Source organism: Pteropus alecto, unplaced genomic scaffold, assembly GCF_000325575.1.
Source record: "Pteropus alecto unplaced genomic scaffold, ASM32557v1 scaffold98, whole genome shotgun sequence".
Taxonomy (NCBI): domain Eukaryota; kingdom Metazoa; phylum Chordata; class Mammalia; order Chiroptera; family Pteropodidae; genus Pteropus; species Pteropus alecto.
This window is the reverse complement of record NW_006443570.1, coordinates 11,216,916-11,235,913: the sequence shown is the minus strand read 5'-3', so window position 1 is coordinate 11,235,913 and position 18,998 is coordinate 11,216,916. Positions and strand designations below refer to the sequence as shown.

At 55.8% G+C, this 18,998-nt stretch overlaps 1 protein-coding gene across 1 annotated transcript in view; it reads left to right on the top strand.

The window, feature by feature from the left end:
- Positions 1-12,824: 12,824 nt before the first annotated feature.
- The window catches only part of TSPOAP1 (TSPO associated protein 1), a 25,794-nt gene continuing 19,620 nt past the window's right edge, over positions 12,825-18,998 (top strand). Inside the window, exons 1-10 of the mRNA XM_015599116.2 lie at positions 12,825-13,887; positions 14,599-14,706; positions 14,990-15,118; positions 15,658-15,837; positions 16,369-16,557; positions 17,797-17,874; positions 17,962-18,045; positions 18,310-18,399; positions 18,595-18,717; positions 18,975-18,994. Of these exons, the coding sequence (XP_015454602.1) occupies positions 13,558-13,887; positions 14,599-14,706; positions 14,990-15,118; positions 15,658-15,837; positions 16,369-16,557; positions 17,797-17,874; positions 17,962-18,045; positions 18,310-18,399; positions 18,595-18,717; positions 18,975-18,994 (1,331 nt within the window). The 5' untranslated portion in view covers positions 12,825-13,557. The remainder of the gene's footprint in view (positions 13,888-14,598; positions 14,707-14,989; positions 15,119-15,657; positions 15,838-16,368; positions 16,558-17,796; positions 17,875-17,961; positions 18,046-18,309; positions 18,400-18,594; positions 18,718-18,974; positions 18,995-18,998) is intronic.

Genomic DNA, 18,998 nt, shown 5'->3' with positions numbered 1-18,998 from the left:
TTCATTGAGCACCCCCAATTACCCTACCCCTACCACCTACATCTCTAGCCCCCAAGTCTAAAATTAGCCAAAGATAGGGAGGCAGTGTGGAGAAACGGCCTGAGGAAGAGAACCTTGGGACTTACTCAAGGATCCCTGTGCTGAGCACTGGGAAACGGGTCCAGTCCTCCAGTTCTCTTCTGGCTGCATCTTGTGCTCCACTCCAGCAGCTCCTAGGTGTCGACTGGCCCCCTAACTGCTCCTGCTTTTCTCTACTCACCACCTCCCTCCATCTGCAGCCCACTTGTGGCACCGTCACTCCCCACTGGAACACTGAAACTCAGGGTGAAGATACTCATATCTAACTCGGGGCACTGTCCCTGCTCGCAGCCCTGCTGCTTTCACCACCCACCAGCCATGACTTTTCTTAGTCACTTTACTTCTCTAAAACAAAGTTTCCTTTCTATACAATGCAGTTGGCAAAACACTGGTGTTAAGTGGCAGAGTAGTGGTTACCTGTGATAGGTAGGGGTGGAATTGGGCATGAGGGGCTCCTAAGATGCTGGTTATCGTCTCTTGATCTGGATGCCAGTTTCTTAGGTTGGTTTACTTTCTGAAAGTTTGTTGAATTATATACTCATGATTTGTTCACTGTTCTGTTTGTATGTTATACTTTATATAAAAGTTCACTTAAAGATGCAGTTGGCAGTCTCAGTATTAGGATAGTTCTGAGAATCAAATACATTAATCAATTCAGGTGACAGCAGTTTGAGAGCTGTAAACAAGTAAGTGTAGCTGAAGGATTGTCATGATCCAAAGTTATCCACCTCTAGATAAGTCCTGGGTGTGGCAAGACTCTTATTTCTCCAGCATTATTGTTCAATAGATGTTCCAGTACATGTATCATATATAAATATATCAAAACTGAAACATTTTCCTTCAAGCACCATGGCTTTTTATTTTAATCTCTGTTCTCATTTTTTTACAACATGGTTTTTTTTTTTAATATATACATCCTTGCTAATTGGATTCTGGATATGATTTAGCCTCTACTTGGCTCAAAGTCATTGTTATAAACCTTCGTTTTTGTATCATGTTGTGAAATGATTCTGGGACTGATTATTTTCTGCCTCTTGGATTCATGTCAGCCTGTCAGCTGTCACTTCTGCCTCTTATGTGTGGCTGTCACACTTCCAGTCTTGTTTGAGCTAGAACAGACAGCCATGCTTGGTAAAAATTGCTGTAGTGTGAGTCAGTAAGGCTTAGACTGAGGAAGAAAGCACATGGCTGCCTGCCTGGGCCTTGGGCTCAGAGAACTTCACCAGTGGAGGGTGAGGTCTGGAGTGTAGGGGCTGTAGAAGGAGTGAAGGCAGATCATGCAGATCATGTGATGGCCGGGAGAATCATGACTTAGGCCAGCCCTTCACTTTAAGGGTGAGAAGAAAGTCCTAGAGACAGTGGTCAGCCTGACCTCTAAAGGGGGTTCCTGCTACTTTGTATGTCCCACACTGCCCGGCTCAATGCCTTTTGCCTACAGATGCTGGTGCTTCTCTTTGCTTTAAGATCTCAGGAAGCAGGAACTGAGCGCAGAGAAAGCTGCCCATGCTGCTGGCACCAAGATGCCAGATCGTCCGAGAAATACGATAGAAAATATCTCCCCTCCAGACCTCGGCACTCCCATTCTCAACATGCCCCTCCAGAGTTTAGGGCAGGCATTATGGGGTCACGGGCAGAGGATGAGAAGCCCAAGCTTTCCTTGCAGGTCCATCCCACAACAGAGGGAGGCCTGGGCCTGAAAGAAGTCAGGGAACTGGCAGGCCCATTTCAAAAGCTCCTATATGCTGCTTCCTGCCTGTGTACTCTTCTTCCTCCAAACTGAGCTCTCTGTGCTACAGAGAGAACATGAGAGAAGGGAAGGGACAACTTCAGACACCAGGGTGAGGGGACTCCAGCTTCTCTTCAAAATGGATTCCTCACTCTTTCTTCCCCAAACCCAGCAACTGCCACCTTTTCAACCCCAACCCCCATCCCGGAAAATACCTGGAAGGAAGTGAGTGCTCTGAGGCCACTAGCCGGAAGAGGGGGTTTAACTGTCACCTCGTCCCTGGGGGCTTGAGTAGCCTTGAATATCCGAGGTCATAGGGGAAAATGCAAATCCATGCTTTGGAGAGAAGAACTCCACAGAGAGGAAGAGGGTGGCAGCCATTGCCTAGCCTTCCTCCTGGGCATGTGGTCCCAGCAGGGGCTGGGGAGGCCTGTGGCCAGGGTAAGATCACAGGCTCTGGGAGAAGCCAGCAGCTGCCCCCATCCTATGCAGGCAGCTTCAGCACTGGCACTTTCCCTGGGCAGCTGGGTAAACTCACTTCCTCAGCTCTGCACCCCAGGGGAGCAGGGACATGGGGGCGGGGTCTGGAGCTCAGTGGAGTCAAGCGGAAAGATGAGATGGACGAGGTCAAGGTGGGCATGTCACATCCCTGGTGGATGAGCCTGGGAAAGTCATGTCTATTCTGCTGCTATAGCAGGTAGGACAAAGCTTACCCCTCTGGCCTCCACCCTTCTCCTTCCCGTTATAGACACCACAGGCCAGAATTGAGAACCACATGGTGTCCTTGCAAAGGGATCTTTCACAGCAACTAGGAAGCAAGAATATGAGTGAGGAGCAGCCTTTGGGTCAGTGCTTCTACAACAATAATCTATTATTATATCAGTATGGCAATTACCAGTTTCAAAACCAGCCACCTTCATTACTGCATTTTATCCTCAGTACCACCCTGTGAGGCATTCTCCCCCTTTCACAGAGGAGTGATGAGTTTTAGTTACATCACTTGCCCAAGGTCAGTGGCCAGGCAAGGCTATGCTGGTGTTTGAGCCCAGCTGCCCTTATGGCCTCCCCTCAGTTCTGCCACGGCAGATGGGGATCTAGGGACCATGACTGAAGCAGGGGTGAGGAGGTCCTCCTTGTTTTCCTTTTGACCCCTTGAGCCCCAACCTGTAGATGGGGCTCTTGAGGGTACAGGTCTACTAACTTCAGAACCGAGGTGTTTGGGGGATGAGGGCCACACCACCTTCCTGTGCTCACTCACCCTTGGACCCTTCCCGGAGGGCTGGGGCCCCTGCCCTGTCCTCCGCACCCCCCTCCCCATTTTGCCCCAGTCTTCTTACCTCCTCCCCACGCCCAGCCACTGCCCCATGACGCAGCTGCCCTTGCCTCATTGGCTAGCTTGGGAGCATTTGCCCTTATTTGGCCAGGCAGCTCCTGGCCAGGCCTCCACCCCCAGCCCAGCCCCCGCGGGCTTGTCTCTCTCACTTCGTCTTTTTGAGGTTTGGCTCTGAGGCCCTGGCAGGCGTCACTTCAAACGCACTTTCTGGTTGAGTCACTTTTTAACGGCTCCAGTGCTGTGAGCTGCTGCTGCTGCTGCTGCTGCTGGGGTTGCTGAGGCCCCAGCCCTCGAAGTCAACCCTCCCCCTTCTGACTGCTTAATAGGCTCTGAAGGAAGGGGTTGGGGTGGATGGCCATTCACTGTTGGACAGATTCTGCAGACCAGTTGGTAACCCACTGAGACCCCTCGACTCCCCCCAGTCACAAATGTAGGGGCAGGAAAGTCTGCCTTGAGTTCCAACCACTGCTTTTTCCAACCCCCTTCTTGCACCTGGCTTTGTGAGGAGACAGGCTGCATGTCCACCATTTATGGAGTAGCCCCTCTGAGGTGTGCTAGGCCTGGTTCTTTTGGGGGCCATTTGAGTTGAGTGCCTTAGGGAGACAGAAACTATGCAGACTGTTGGCTGATTTTCAGGAAGGTGAAACTTAACCTCACTGAATTCCGGTTCCTCATCTCTGAGATGGGGAGACCATTGCTTACATCACTGGGTCAGCATGATGATTAAATGAGCTTCAGATCGAATGTGTTTTTATAAAGTTCTCTAGATGTGTTGGCTGCCGCCCTCTCCCCGCTCCTATCTCAGGATGTAGAATGTGGAGGTGAAGGAAGAAATAGCCAGAGACCTTCAGGGGGTGGCCTTCACAGAGCTCTCTGTTCTTTCCACCCCTCGCCTTCTGCTTCTCTAGCTGTCCCTGGGATGTGAGGAATCCTGAGGGGGCAGGATGCTGGCAGGAGGGGACAGACAGACAAAAGAGTCCCCACAGCCCTGTGCCCCTTGTTTCCAGCCAAAATAAAGGGAGGATTCCATTCCAGATCCCTTCCTAGTCTCCTGCTTTCTCTGAGCTAAGGGCGGTCTGCCCCTGAGACAGCTGGAGAAATCCATGGCCTGCCCAGTAGGTCTTGGAACACAGGCCTTGCCTCTTCCTCTTCCGAGGTCCCTGGCCCCTCTTGCTCTGGGGGACTTCCTAGAGTACAAACAGGTCCTTTGGTCAACCTCCTCCTCAATTTTATAGAAGATACAAAGGCTGAGTGAGGGTCAGTGACTGGGTGACTGGCCCAAAGTTACACAGGATGGGGACTGGATCCCTAGTCTCCTGTCCTCCAATTTTGCCCTCTACTTGGTGGTCCTGATGTTGGAGGTAGAGAGTTAGGCTGAGAATCATGGTGGGTTCCAGGCAGGGATGCCCTCTCAGAGGACGGACGGACGGACGGACACACACACACACACACACACACACACACACACACGTTATTTGTAGCAGTTAAAACTGGAGCAGGTGCAACTTTTCAAGTTAACCCAGGCACCCGTGTGTGCGGAGGGAGCCAGAAGGGAGTTTTCTCTCATTTCCCTGCTTGTGTCCCTAGGCGTTCCCAGTGGAGGGTGCTGCCGGTTTTATGGCCACTCTCACAGAAGCAGTCAGGGTGGCCTTCTTCCTTACATCCAGACCCCCTTTCCTACCCAGCCTGTCCTGCCTCTTCCCAGATGCTGTGGACAAAACTCTGAACTTGGCCCTGACACTTGCTTTGCGACCTCAGGCTGCTTACTGCCTCACAGATTCCTAGGCTTGCAGCTCAATTTCCTGACTCAGGCCAGTTTGCCACCTGACCCTGCTGCTTCAAAGGCCTTGGATATTGTGATGCAGAGAGCTAAGCCAGAACCCTGTCCCAGAGTAGAGCTGCCCAGGGGCACTGCAGCTGCCTCTTGCCAGAATAGAGCAGGAGAGCATGAAGTCAAACCTGGGGGAAGTCTGGGCAGTGCAGGCAGGGCTGAGGGGAGAGTATGTCCACCCTCCTCGCCTGGAGGCCTCTTAGCCTTCCTGGTGCTCCCCAAGGCTCTGAGATGAGTCAGGGGACTTTCTTAGGTGCTGAGATGACCTCTGCAGCTCTGTAGGGGACATGGCCTGGTTTAGGTTCTTGAGGCAACTTCCTTCTCTCAGCAACTGCTTCCCTTGGCATCCCCTCCAGGGAGAGTGGCAAAAGGTCTCTCAACATTTGGGACTATCAACTCCAGTTGTCTTTAGCCCCATTTTGCAATGCTGGGGGCTCAGTTTCCCTCCTTTGTGGCCCGGCCTGTCCCTAAGCCTAGCTCCCGTGAGGGCGGGCCTGCTCTGCCTTCTGACTTCCTGTTTACGAGTGGTTAGGTCCTGTGGCTTCTCTCTTGTTGTCTCCTCACAAGGCAGGTTATCTGGGCTGTCATCTCCGCATGCCTTAGTGAGGGCCCCCAGCCTGTGCAGCTGGAGGGGAAGGCCTGGTTTTCTTCTCTGCCTTCATGTGCAGACAATGCCCTCTTCATTTCTCCCACCTTTTGGGCCTGCTCGCCCTTGAAGGTATTAAGCCTACAAAAGAAAGACCAATTTCTCCGTTTCTCATCCCTGCCTAGAGAGCTTCTACCTTCTCTATCTCCTCTCCTTTCGAACTTCCTTCCATGCATATTCACTTCTTCTGGGAAGCCTTCTCTGATGAGCCCCCTGTGACTCTGCGGTTGCCACTGCAGCATCCATCGGTCCAGCCCTGTGGAACCCTCTCAATCCCACCCAGGACTAATTTGCACTTGTGATAACTTCGTTAAGATGTAGGAACATATGGAGGTATATGTTTTTGTTCTATTTTACTGTAAGATTCCGTGCCTGCTCAAGTGTCCCCATTGACCTGAAGCTCCACACCTGATTTAGGTACAACTGCTCACTCCCATTGACACCCTGCACCCATACATCTGTGTCTTGCCTATCAGACTGGGAGTCCCTGAAGACAGGTCCTGTGTCCTTTTCTCCTCAGACTCACCTTTACCTGCCCACAGTTTCAGCTTGGCACACAAAGATGGCTGTCCCTTAGGTCAATGAGGTTGGGTGGGAGTTGGGAGATTATGTGCCTGGAGCCCTCCAAGATCCCAAGCCCAGACCCCCATAGCCTCAGGCCTGTCACCTGGTGAAGGGCTGTTCCTAGTCTGTTTCTAATGCCTGCTGCCCCATTCCTACTCCTTTTTGTCTTGGTCCCTACTCCTCTCTTTTTGCTACCTCTGAGCAGGAATCTGATCCCTGGACTAAGAGTGTTGGAACTGGAAAGGACCAGGCAGGACATTTTATAGCAGAGTCCAAGTGAGCTAAGGCTGCCCAGTGAGTGCCTGGCTGAGCCCAGACCTTACAGTCAAGGGGTGGAGTTTGAAAAATCAGCTTGAACTCCTCTCTCCTCCACAAAAAGAAGCATCCTCTCTCAACCACCTCCTCTCTTAACCACTGGCCATTATCAAGGGTTTAGTTTCTCTCATCCTGAAGAACTCAGGCAACAGGTAACTTTGAAACGAGTAGGAGTCACGTGTCTCTCAAAACAGTGGTGCCTGTGTTTTGAAGCCACCCCCAACTCCCTCCAGGCGTCCTCCCAAACACTGGCCTCAGATTCCCAAGTGAGCCTTCTTGAGTGTTTCTGGGAGGAGGCAGAAGTGTGTCCAGGAGTGTGCAGCAGCCCTTCCTCTAGGTATATCTGTAGGCCTGAGCTGGGGTGCCACCCACAGTGTGTCTGTGACTCTGGGCTTACTCTCTCTCTCTCTGGAAAGACCTTGTCTGTCTGTGTCCATGTCCATGTGTGTGCGCGCACGCACGCATGTTTGCGTTTAGGCTGCTCTTCCTGTTGGTCAGTCATGTAGGCCACACCTCTGGGTCATGCCAGCCTGGAGCAGAGCTTCCAGCCCAGTGCTCCTGTTCCACTTGACTGGGTGGTTTTTACTTCCTTCCTCTGTGTCCTTATCTCAGACCCTGCCCCTTTCTCATCCTTGATTTTGTCTCTGGTCCTGTCCCGTTTCTCCTGGTTTGAGGCCCAGCAGAGCTGGGATTCATTGCTGGAGTCGGGGAGAAGTCCAGGGGTACTCTGGTCCCTGAGTACCCCCGCAGTTCCGTCTCTCTTCAGCCCCAGCCTCGGCGTGAGAGTCAGCCAAAGTCCTAGCCCCTCCAGAAACTTCTCGTCCCTAGAAGCTTTGTAGATGGAGAGGCTGGGCCTCAGTCTCTCTCCCTGCAAAAATAAAATAAGTAAATAATTTTAAAAATTGATGGTGGTTTTTTGGCTTTGAACATTGAAGACACACAAAGGAAAAGCAGCGTCCGTTGTCACGGGAGAGCAGGCATCAGGAACACCGCCACCCTGCTCAGGACAGGAGAGGAGCTGGGTTGGAGACTGTTGAGGGATGAGTGTGTCCTTCGGCAGGAACTTCAGGTCTGATTTGCTGCAGGTCACATGCGGAAGGGTCTGTAGCAGAGCTGGACCCTGAAGCCAGGTCCCTTGGCTCCCAGCCTGTGCTCCTTTGCTGGGGGTGCTGCGGAAGATGCTCTAGGAGGAGGCTCCCTGAAGGGTGGGGGTCCAGAAACCCAGGTTACTGCACAACTTTGATATTCTTATCCTCTTATCGCCTGGGACAGCCACTTCCCCTCCACCCAGGGTCTGAAACAGTGGTGGTCTGTTAAAGAAGCACTGTCCCATTTCTGGCCAGCTCGCCCTCCTCACACTGTGTCTTCAGACCCTATCGTGTGAAGGGCCCTGTTGCCCCTTTCTCCGTCTCATTTAGCGGCCTGGGGATGGATAACAACTTTTCAGAGTGTGAGGCACTCTCTCTCTCTCCCTGCTGCCGCCATCCTGAGCCGATCCTCTTCTGGGCCTTGAATCTGAGAGTTCCCTCAAGTCTGTGTGGGCCTGACTCTGAATGGGGGACCCAGAGAAGAGGCTCATGGCCTTCTGGGAAGGAGTCACTGAGTAATTCTTATCCCCTTCCACTACCCACCCCCACCCGCCCCGCCAATCTATTTCTCTTCATTCCACAGCCAAGCCCACCGAGAGGCTTGGAGAACCTTGGGGAAAATGTGTGGCCTAGACCCAGACCCCGCCAGGCCCTCCCACTAGACCCACACCCTGTTCCCCTCCCCCAGCCAGGGACCCTGGGACAGGCAGCTTCCTGCCTTCCCCATGGGGAAAGAGGGGGTGGCATGCAGGTGGGCGGGCCCCGTGCCCACATCCGGTGACTGCTAGCACCTCCCTTCAGAGGCTTTTTCCCTCCACTCCTCTAAGCCCAATGGCACCCATGCCTTGCCTATGGTCTTGGTCCTCATCACTCTGCCCTGCTCTCCCATCCCTACAGGACCTATGGGAAGCATGAACACCCAGTATAGTGCCAACAGGCCCACCTGGCCCGTGTGCGACCCCCTTACTCTGTTGAGGGCACAGGTCTTGTCTCTTGCAGGCTGGGGCTGGGAGAAGGGGGTGGGTGCTGAGGGCAACTGACTGTGTAGGAGGCATTGTGATGTGCTGGCCCAGACTCTCCTTCATGCATCTGTACCTCTGGGGGCTTCTCTGGGCAGCACCTAGAGAGGAGCTATGGCTTGATCTGAATGCCACTGCTGTCACAAACAAAAGGGAGGTTTCTGGGCTGGGGTCAGTGCGGGTAGGGCTCAGAAATAAAGACCTTTTCTTGTGGAATTCGGGACTCTGTGTTTTGGGCACATACTGAAGGGCCTGTCAGGGAGCCGTTGTCTCCTGGGATCACCTCAAGCGCCCTGAGTCAGTTCCAGACTCTTGAACAATTCTCTGGAGCTGGCGCCATGGGGAACGGCAGGCCTGGGGTCCTGGAAGCCACCTGCCTAGGGCATATGAGTGAGATGGTCTCTTCAGCACTCCTCCCGCCAATACCCAGCCTTGTCTCTGGTTTCCTGTCAGTCTGTCCTCCCCAGGGAGGGGAGGGGCGCGCTAATCTCCACTGCGGTATGGGGGCGGGCTCCAAGACCGTTGGGCTCCCTGAGATCTGGCCCACGTGGCCTCGGGGATATAAGCCCGGCCCACCCTGAAGGGAACCCCACTTGAGAGCCTGGAACACAGGGCTTGCTCCCCTCAGCCCTGCAGCATCAGGTAAGGATCTGAACCTTCGCTTCAGCCCCAGTCGGGGTTCCTTGACTCTGGGCCTCAAGAGGCGATGAGGAGCTTGGGTTGCAGGCCCTGGGTGGGGATGCGTTGGGGAGGGACTTCAGGAGCTTTAGTGCCAAGGCTTGCTAACAAAGCTCTAGGCCGAGAGGTGCAATAACCCTCAAATCTACTGCCTTCACGGTGGGACAGCTCCTCAAAGTCCTGGGCCTTGACTTCCCTCTAGACAATGACGGTAAAATGGCCCATGGTTCCCAGATGAAGAAAGGGGTCCAAGGCTTCAAGGGGCACGGGCCAGAAAGTAGGTGGGGGTGGCAGAGGGTGGGTAGGGGGTGAAAAGTGGGACTCAGTATCAGTGAGAGGTGCTAAGCGTCTCCCTCCACCCAACATGGCCACCATCTCTGTTGCGATAGCCTTGGGTTCCTGCCTGGGGAACCACCGAGCAGTGAAGGAGTCAGAGCCTTGGGCTGGTGGGGAGGCTTTGGGCCAAGGCCTTTCCGAGAGGAGGCTGTGGCTGCCTCACTTGGGCTCTGGAGGGTGGGTAATGTGGCTGGGAGGGGTCACTTGTGTAGTTAGACCTGGGGACCGGGATGAGGCTTCCAGAAAAGCCGTGCACTCTACCTGAATGTCCCCGAAAGTGTGTGTGTGTGTGTGGGGGGGGTGGGGTGAAGTCCTAGGGGGAAGGGAAAAAAGAACCAAAGAGGAAGTGGGGGGAGGGAGGTAGAGGAGGCAAGATCTGGCGCCATGCTGAGTCACCGCCCACAGGCCCAGGGCGGGCCCTCTGGGGCCCATGGGGCCAAGTGGTGGGGTCTTTGGGAGCCACAGGGAGGGCTGGGAAGGGCTCCGGGCTCTTGAAGCAGGAGTCAAGAAGAGGAGCAGGCGGCCTGAAGAGGACCCGCAAACGGACAGACAGACAGTGCAGTCACCCATAAAGTAGAAAGCACTACTAACAGCACTGGAGGGTGTAGTGTTTCCTACTTTATGGATGAGTGTACTGTGGGCTTCGGAGACCACGCCACCGCCGCCGCCTGCCACCGTCTCCCTCCATGCTCAGGACCGTGTGTGACAGGTGAGCCCCTCAGGCACCTCCCCCACCCCGCCCAGACCCCTGAAAGGCCTCACCGCCCCCACGGCTCTGTCCTCCTGCTTCTGGCCACGCAGGGAGGTGCCACATCGGCTCCTCTGTTGCCCCACGGTCTGGGAAGGCTAGACATCTGGACCTGGTGCAGCTGTGGAGAAGGCCTGGATCGGGCCCAGCTGCAAGTGGACAGCAAGAGGCGGGAAGGAGGGGAGATGAAGAGGGACAGGGGTGGTGCCTGGGACCCCAACGCTAATAAACAATGAACTCTGCTTCTCTTTTGTCTGAGACTCTGTTGCTGGGGCTTGGCTGGGAGGGGGTGGGTGAATGGGCTTAGCAGGCACATGGACGGGTGGGTGTCCAGAGGGCCTGGGAGGGAAAATCACTCTCACTCCCCTGAGAGAAATGGATTTGGCCGCTTACAAGACCAGAAGAGGGTTCTGTGCCCCGCCAAGCCACAGCTGGCAGAGGGAGTAGGGGCCTGGGCTGAGGCCTCCCTGCAAACCAAGGAAAGAGGGCAGGGTTATGGGGGGCCCTCCCACCTTTTATCATAGCTCTGGCCCTGTCCTCCATTTGCTTTCCATAGCCCCAAACTGAAGGCCGCTTACCTCCAGCTCTAATCTAAGATCACCTAGGGGATCTGGGTAGTATAAGAATTGGGCACAAACGCACTGGCGCGCACACACACCAAAGCATCAGACACTAATATATAAAGCAGGCACCTGAGCATGCATTTAGACATGGGGCCCCATACACGTATGCTATCAACATGCGTGTAGTGACATATACACATGTGACATGACTGGCATGTCACACAATGACACACAGGGATATATATACACTCAAGACACATACCTATCCAATAGCATACATGCGTTTAATGATGTAAACACATATGATGAGTGTCACAAACAGAAGAGCATACCAATACACATATAGTGATATTCACATAATAAACACATTAGTTCCAAATTCACACACTTATAGTGACATATTCATACATGGTAATGAATATACAATAGATACATGGTGATATATGTATATCTAGATATATAGATGTAACTATAACCATGTCATTATATATATTTACATATATATTTACATATACATATGCCACGACATATGTGTTGTAATTTATACACTCACACAATCATAGCTCCACATGTACATAGCGGCATACTGTAGCAAGTAGACATATATGAAACGGCACACACATAGAAAAATGCATACATATATATCCAATGAGGCTCATAGACACCTAATAGCCCCCACACATACATACATACATGTGTGTATATATATAAAATAATGCTATAGCCCCTCGCACAGAGAGCTAAATATACATTTATTCTATATATGCTGACTACACATGTACATGCACATAATTTATACCCATAATTTATAATGGCACACATTTATATCCTGATATACACATCATGTAGTGGTGCACATATTGATCTACACACTGCTTTAGGAAAGCAAGGATGTCACCACCTCCCCATGCACCTCACCCACAGTTCCAGCAGCTCTGGCCTGGGTGGAGCCCCCTTTTTCAGCACCAGTTGCTGCTATTTCCTGGGGGTGCCACACGAGGGCCCCCAACCCTGGCTGAGGCGAGCTTGTGTGTAGATGGACTGAGTCCCAGGTTCAGAGGGAGCAGTGTCTGCCTCCCTGTGGCCTCTCCCAATACCTCTGTCTCTCAGGACTTCATCTAGGCTCCTGTCCCCACATACTGGCTGACTTGTGGGTGGGGTAGTTCCCATGTCCTTGTCTCAAAACACCATCTTTCCCATAGCAAAAAGGCCTAAGGCTAGACAGAAGGTGAACTTCCTGACACTGTGGGGCAAAGCCAGTGCAACTGACCATGCAGTCTCCTCTGCTGGCGCAAGATGGCCAAATTGCCCCCAAAATGCACTCTGCCAGGAGAAAGCTGAAGCAATTCTCTCAGTCTATTTCTATCTCTGTCTCTGCTTCTTCCTGTTTTCATACTCTTGATTTCTGTTTCTCTTTAGTTCATCTCATTTCCATCTTTTCTACTCCTGCTTTCTCCATGGCTGGATCTCTGTCATATCACCTCCTGTCTCTGTCTCTATGGTCTGGGGCTCCCATGTTGGGAGGACAGTCTGCAGCCTCCCTTGCCTCTGTACCCAAGAAGGTATGAGGAGGTGTGGGAGGCCACATATGGAGGGCACTGGGCAGGGATTCCCTGAGGAACCTGTGCTTCCCTCTGTCCCGACCCTGCCTGCCGGTCCAGCCCACCAGTCCAGCGCCATCACCATGGAAACCAGCAGCTGACTTCCTATTGGTGGGTGGGAGGGGAGGTTTGGGGGAGGGGAGGGCTGGCTCTCCTCTGCTCACCCCCCCACCCCGCCCCATTCTGAGGCTCAGCCCTCCTCCGCGCCCACCTTCTTAGGGTTCCGGGACGGTAGGGCAGGGACAGAGACTATGAGGCAAGCAGCCCACCGACCCAGGCCTCCTTAGGACCAGCCCCGCAGCCCCGCGAGCTAGCGAGCTAGCGAGCAGCACCGGCGAGAGGAGCAGGAGATAAAGGACTACAGCGGACCATTGGGGATCACCCCCAGCAGCTCCTGCGGATCCTAACCAGGCTGAGGGGTCGTGATGGATAGCCAGACTCACAGACGCTGATGGACACACAATGACACCCATGCACACAGCTGCACCACACAGATGCTCAGATACAACCAGTGACAGCATCATACGCTGCCACAGCCCTGCAATACAGACACCCACACACACATACACAGAAACAACTGGTAACTCCGAAACAGGCACAGACAGTGACACACAGAACCGCTACCCCCCAACACACACAAGTAGGGGCACTCATCCTCCAAACACACACATAAGACAGCGCTGACCCGCATAGACAGACCTGGAGACACGCACACCCTCACCCAGGCACTGCTGTCCGTGGCCTCTGCACATCCTCCCAGCCCCCACGGGGACATCCTTGCTCCTCCACACACTCACACACACACAGCCACGAGCAAACATAGCTCACATACCCCCGGCTCTAGCTCTGGCAGCTCCGACTCCCGCAGCCTCCTTTGTGGGTGAGGAAGAACTCGGCCAACCTTGAATGGAGCCCGGGTGAAGCCAAGATCTCAGAAAGGAAAGGGTCTGGCCTGGCATGACCCTCGCCAGCTCCTCCACTTGGCTAGGTGATGTCCCTCGGCCCGCGTCCTGGGACCCCTTGGCAGTACCATGGAGCAACTGACACCCCTCCCACGGCCGGGGGACCCTGGAGCCATGGAGCCATGGGCACTGCCCGCCTGGCAAAGCTGGACTCCAGGTCACGGGGGCGAACCTGGAGGTGCAGCCCCAAGCATTGGTGATACTCCGGCAATTCTGCAGGTTGGAGAACTGGACACTTTGGAGAGCTCCAAGCCCCAGGGAACCCAGAGCCCTGGGCCTGTGGGGGGCGCTGACCCTGAAGGAACAGAACCTGGGCTGCCCAGCCTGGGGCAACAAGCATCGAGCTCAGGACCCAGCTGCTTGAGGCTGGATGATGAGGAGGTGGAGGCTTTCCGTAAGGTAAGGGAGCTGTGGAAGGCTCGGTCTGAGAGGTGGGGGGGGCCTGGACATGGTATGCAACCCTGCTGCCCACCTCTCCTCTCATGGCCTGTCTCTGTGAGTCCATCTTGGTGACGGTGTGGCCTCCCTTCTTTGGGCAGGAATCTCAGAGGCTCCATTTTTTGCCATCTGTCTGTCCTTCTGACTCTCTGCCTGTCTGTAAACATCTGGCCCTGCGACTACCCCCTCCCTCTGTTAGTATCTCTCTGACTATATGTCTGTGTCGCCTCCTCCATGAGTCTCTGTCCTTGGGGGCTGGAGGATACTGGGGTGTGTGGAGGTATATAGTGGAAGCAGGGTCCAGGGGGAGCAGATTCAGGGGAGGGGGCTCAGTGCTAGGACAAGATTTTGGGTAGCCTCCAGAAGATGGAGGGAGCAGGACTTCGGGGGAGGGGACTCAGGGGCCATGAGGAGCCTGGAGGGGTGGGGATGGGAGCTTGAGCTGGCATTTCTTAGGAGGAGATGAACAGGGATGGAAAGAATTGGGGACTACCAGAGAGGGTCCCAGGGTTGGGGGTGCAGTGTGGGTGGGAAGGACTAAATAGCCCCTTCTCCTGGACCTCCTGTGCTGTACTCTGAAGGCCTGGGACGTGGGAGAGAACAGTATAGGGAGGGATGTGACTAGATAGTGTGGGCTCCTGAAGCCCTGTACCCTGTCCTTTCCCATGCCAGGGCAAACTGAACATGGGCTTCGGGGACAGGCCCAATCCGAAGCTGCTGAGGGCCCTGGGGGAGCTGCAGCAGCGCTGTGCCATCCTTAAGGAGGAAAACCAGATGCTGGTGAGGCTTGGAAAGCGAGTCCTGGGTCCTGGTTGGAGCTGGGGGAAGGCAGACTCAGACACCCCAGCCCTCTGCCTCAGTGTCCTCCTCATCCCATGTACATCTCTCCAAGTGGGGGCCACACGAAAGTGACTTGATCCTTCACCCAAAGAGGGCGGACCCCTACCTAGAGTTGCCGAGGACCCCACTGTGAGCCCAGGGCTCTAGCCCAAGGCCTGGGTAGTTAGGATTGAGTCTACTGGGTGTTCCCCACATGTCTCTATTCTGGCCGATCCCTTGTCAGAGGAAGAGCAGCTTTCCAGAGACAGAGGAGAAGGTTCGGAGGCTGAAGCGGAAGAATGCCGAACTGGCGGTCATTGCCAAGCGCCTGGAGGAGAGGGCTCGGAAACTGCAGGAGACTAACCTGAAGGTGGTGAGGACTAGAGGCCGCCGGATGAAGGCTGTGTGACCAGGGAAGAGAGGACCCAGGGATAGGCCCGAGAGCTAGGGGTTGGGAGTCGTGGACTCAGCATCCAGGAAAGCAGGGGCTATAGTGTAGGAAGGGGAAATGCTGACCAGGCTAGAAGGCTGAGGGTTTCTGGAGCTACTGGAGGAAAGAAGGAGCGGGATTCTAGATTACCACATGTTGGTGCTATAGGTCCCTGCTGAGCTCATCCCTGGGTGCAGAGCCCGTGGGGGCAGGGATGAAGACCCATTACAGTGGCGGCCCTAAATTAGCAGCATCCTTTGGGCCTAAACTAGGATGTGTGGTTAACCCTTTCAGTCCAGCTTGAGGATTGATGGGATGAGGTCAAGTGAGGCTGTTTGTCCCCTGAGGCCCCAGACATCAGATAAAAGCAGGAGGCCACACTTCTAGGTTTTCATCCTAACCCCTCTTTTGGGAGGAGCTGAGGAGTGGGAGAAGTGCCCCAGCCCTCAGATGACCATTGGCCTTACCCCTCCTCTGGCCAGGTGAGTGCCCCCATGCCCTGTCCAGGGGCCAGCTTGGAGTTGTGCCGGAAGGCCCTGGCCCGCCAGCGAGCCCAGGACCTCAGTGAGACAGCCAGCGCCCTGCTGGCCAAGGACAAGCAGATTGCTGCCTTGCAGCGGGAGTGCAGGGAGCTGCAGGCCAGGCTCACCCTGGCGGGCAAGGTGCGAGGAGGCCCTGGTCACCCCATCCAGCTCAGCCCTACACAGGGCCACCAGCCTGGCTTGTGGGATGTAGACCGAGATGTTAATTAGATGCAAATGAAGCGGGAAGGTGGAGGCTGCCGGGGAGTAGGTTCCCCTGGCAACCGCCCAGGTGGGAGCGGGGAGAAGACTGAACTGAAGGGGGCGGAGCCATGAGTCCCAGACCCGGGAATTTCTGTGCTCCAGGCTTCAGGCTGTACGCCAGTGGTACGGGCCGTCTGAATCCTCGCATGTCACATTTGCCCGAAGCAATGCTCACACGACATTTAGCACAGTGCCGGGCACACCGTGAATGCCCAGTAAATGAGTTACTGTGTATGTCTGCACACGGGCTAACAGAAGCATGTGGCTGTATACTCACGCACCTGTGACCAGGCATGTATGCATGGGAGGATGTGCACGTTCCCGCGCGTCAGAGCCCTTCCAGCAAGGGGACGGCGTGGGGCGCGCAGGGGTTTAGGCCAAACTCCCCTCCCTGTCCCTGCAACCCAGGAGGGCCCCCAGTGGCTCTACGTGCGGGACTTCGACCGGCTGCTGCGCGAGTCCCAGCGGGAGGTACTGCGGCTGCAGCGGCAGATCGCCCTGCGCAACCAGCAGGAGCCGCCACCGCTGCCGTCCCGGGCCCCGGGCCCCACTGCCGGGGTCAGAGCGGGGGCGCCCGCCCCCGGGGCTCCGGGAGAGGTGAGCGCCGGCGCAAGGGCAGGTGTGTGGGTATGTGTAGATGGGGAAGGGGGCGGCTCCGCGATCTCCCCCTGAAACGCGCTCAGAACCCCGAGAACCTGGTGGCGGCGTGCGAACTCCAAGGGCTGGGGAGATTTCCCGACGCCAGGGGCAGGGTCCCCCGCCCAGCCTCCCAGCGCTCGTACCTGCGCGGCGCCCGGCCCGGGGGGATCGGGGTCCGCCCTCGGTAGGCCTGCCTCCCGCGGGGCCCGCCCCGCCGCCCCTGCTGCGCTGCCAGTGGTACAGCCCAGCAGCAAATCCCTGGTTGCCCTGGCAGCCGCCCGGGGTTCAGCCCGCGCCGCCGCCTCCCGCCGCCGGCGTAGCGCGGGGACGCCCCCTTCAGCGCCTGCCTGGTCGCCTAGGCCCGGCCCCGGCTACCCGGGGGCGGAGGTGCGTCCGACCCCGCTCCAGGTACGGGCGACCCTCCCTGGGCGCCGGGCTTAGACAGCCCCTGTCGCGAGGGCGAGGGACCCCACTCCAGACCCCTAGAACTTAGAGGTTTGGCCCCTCTCTATCTTCTCTCCTTGGGTAGCACCTAGGTCCACTTCCTTCTGGAAAGAAGGTCTCCATAGCGACCAAGGCCTCCAGGTGCGGGGTGCTTCTTGCTCAGAGTTTGCCTCTCTGCGTGGCTCAGGGAAGGAGGTGCACCTCCCATCAAGACTTGTCCTCCCCTAGAGTTTGCACAGATAAATAGAAAGTGAGACAGAGTGGGCTTGGGGGAAGCTATGGGAGGGTCTGGCCAGGTTTGCAGTGCTCTAGGCCAAGCCAAGATTTGGATGGTCCAGAACCCCTAGCTCTGGGAACACCACATCCCTGGGGACCTAGGCGGCCTCCTAGTTCTCTGCCAGTTACCGAAGGACACCAGGACAGTTATTGAGCGCAGAGCAGGGCTGCTGCTGGAAAAAGCTAAAAAAGGAAAGCTTTGGCCTGGATAAGGGACCTGTCTCCCAGGGCACACATGGGTCTCATGATCTCAAAGTACTGTGTCTGGAGGACCCAGAGGTGCAGCCTCTGCACTTCCGCATCAGCTGGAGATGATAGGAGGGGGTGCGCAGACAGCACCCAGCCCCTTCTTGGCCAGGGATCTCTTTGCTGACTGTAAGATGGGGTGGGAATCTCCCACGGACAGGCTGGGCTCGGGGCAAGCTGCCCCTGGGCCCTGTTCTCAGATGCCAGCCCCCTGCTCCTGGGCATTTCCAGGCCACACCCCAGGAGGATGTGGAAAACCCACCCGTGATCCTAGGGGAGCCAGAGAAACAACAGAGGGTGCAGCAGCTGGTAAGTCTCAGGCCAAGGGGTGGAGGAGACCTGTTGTGGACGGAGTCTGCCTTGCCACATGAGGACCCCTCAGTTCTGACCCCACAGGAGTCAGAGCTCAGCAGAAAGCGGAAGAAATGTGAGAGCCTGGAGCAGGAAGCCCGGAAAAAGCAGAGGCGATGTGAAGAGCTGGTGAGCTCTGGAGGGTCTCCCAGAGGCCAGCACCCCACTTTCCCTAGGCCGGCCAGGCAGTGGGTTCCCTCTCACCTCTGCTTTCATCCCTCTTGCCCTCAAGAACACACTTTCTCTCCTGTGCTGAGGGGCTCTCCTTTCCTGGCTGATGCAGGGTTCCAGGTGGGGGAGGAAGGCCTTATCTGGGAGGGCAGGGTCCTCTGCGTGGGGAGGGGAGGAATGTGGGTATCGAGCCCCCTCCCCAGAGTTCCTCTGGTCTCTCAGGAACTGCAGCTGAGAGAAGCCCAGAATGAGAATGCCCGTCTTGTGGAGGAGAACTCTCGGCTCAGTGGGAGAGCCACAGAGAAGGAGCAGGTAGCCACCCTGCCCAGGTACTGTGGGGCCTGGGCTCCTGCTAGGGCCCTGGTCACTGGCGGGGGCCTGTCTCCTCGTCACCCACCCCCCGCCAAGAACTGGGCCAGAGAGTACGAAGGATATTGTTCCCCCTGGTGAGGGAGCTGGTGGGACAAGGCTCACCCACCCAGCTCCCTGCCACACCCCGATCTCCAGGTGGAGTGGGAGAATGCAGAGCTGAGGGGCCAGCTCCTGGGGGTGACGCAGGAGAGGGACTCGGCCCTTCGCAAGAGTCAGGGCCTGCAGAGCAAGCTGGAGAGCCTGGAGCAGGTGCTGAAGGTGAGAGAACCGGGTAGGAGGGAGAGAAGACTGGTCCCTGGCACAGGGAGAAAGTGGGGTAGTAGAATATGCCCTTCGTGGGGCTCTGGGGTCTGAGGCTGAGTCCTGGAGCCTCCCGTCCCTTCCCTTCTCTAGCCTCAGTTTCCTTTTTACCAGAGGATATCGGGAACAAATGGTGTCTGAGGCTCCCTCATCTTAGATCTCTACAGAAATGGTGAGGTGGGGCTCTGGCCTTGACCCAGGGTCTTGTGTTTCAGCACATGCGGGAGGGGGCCCAGCGG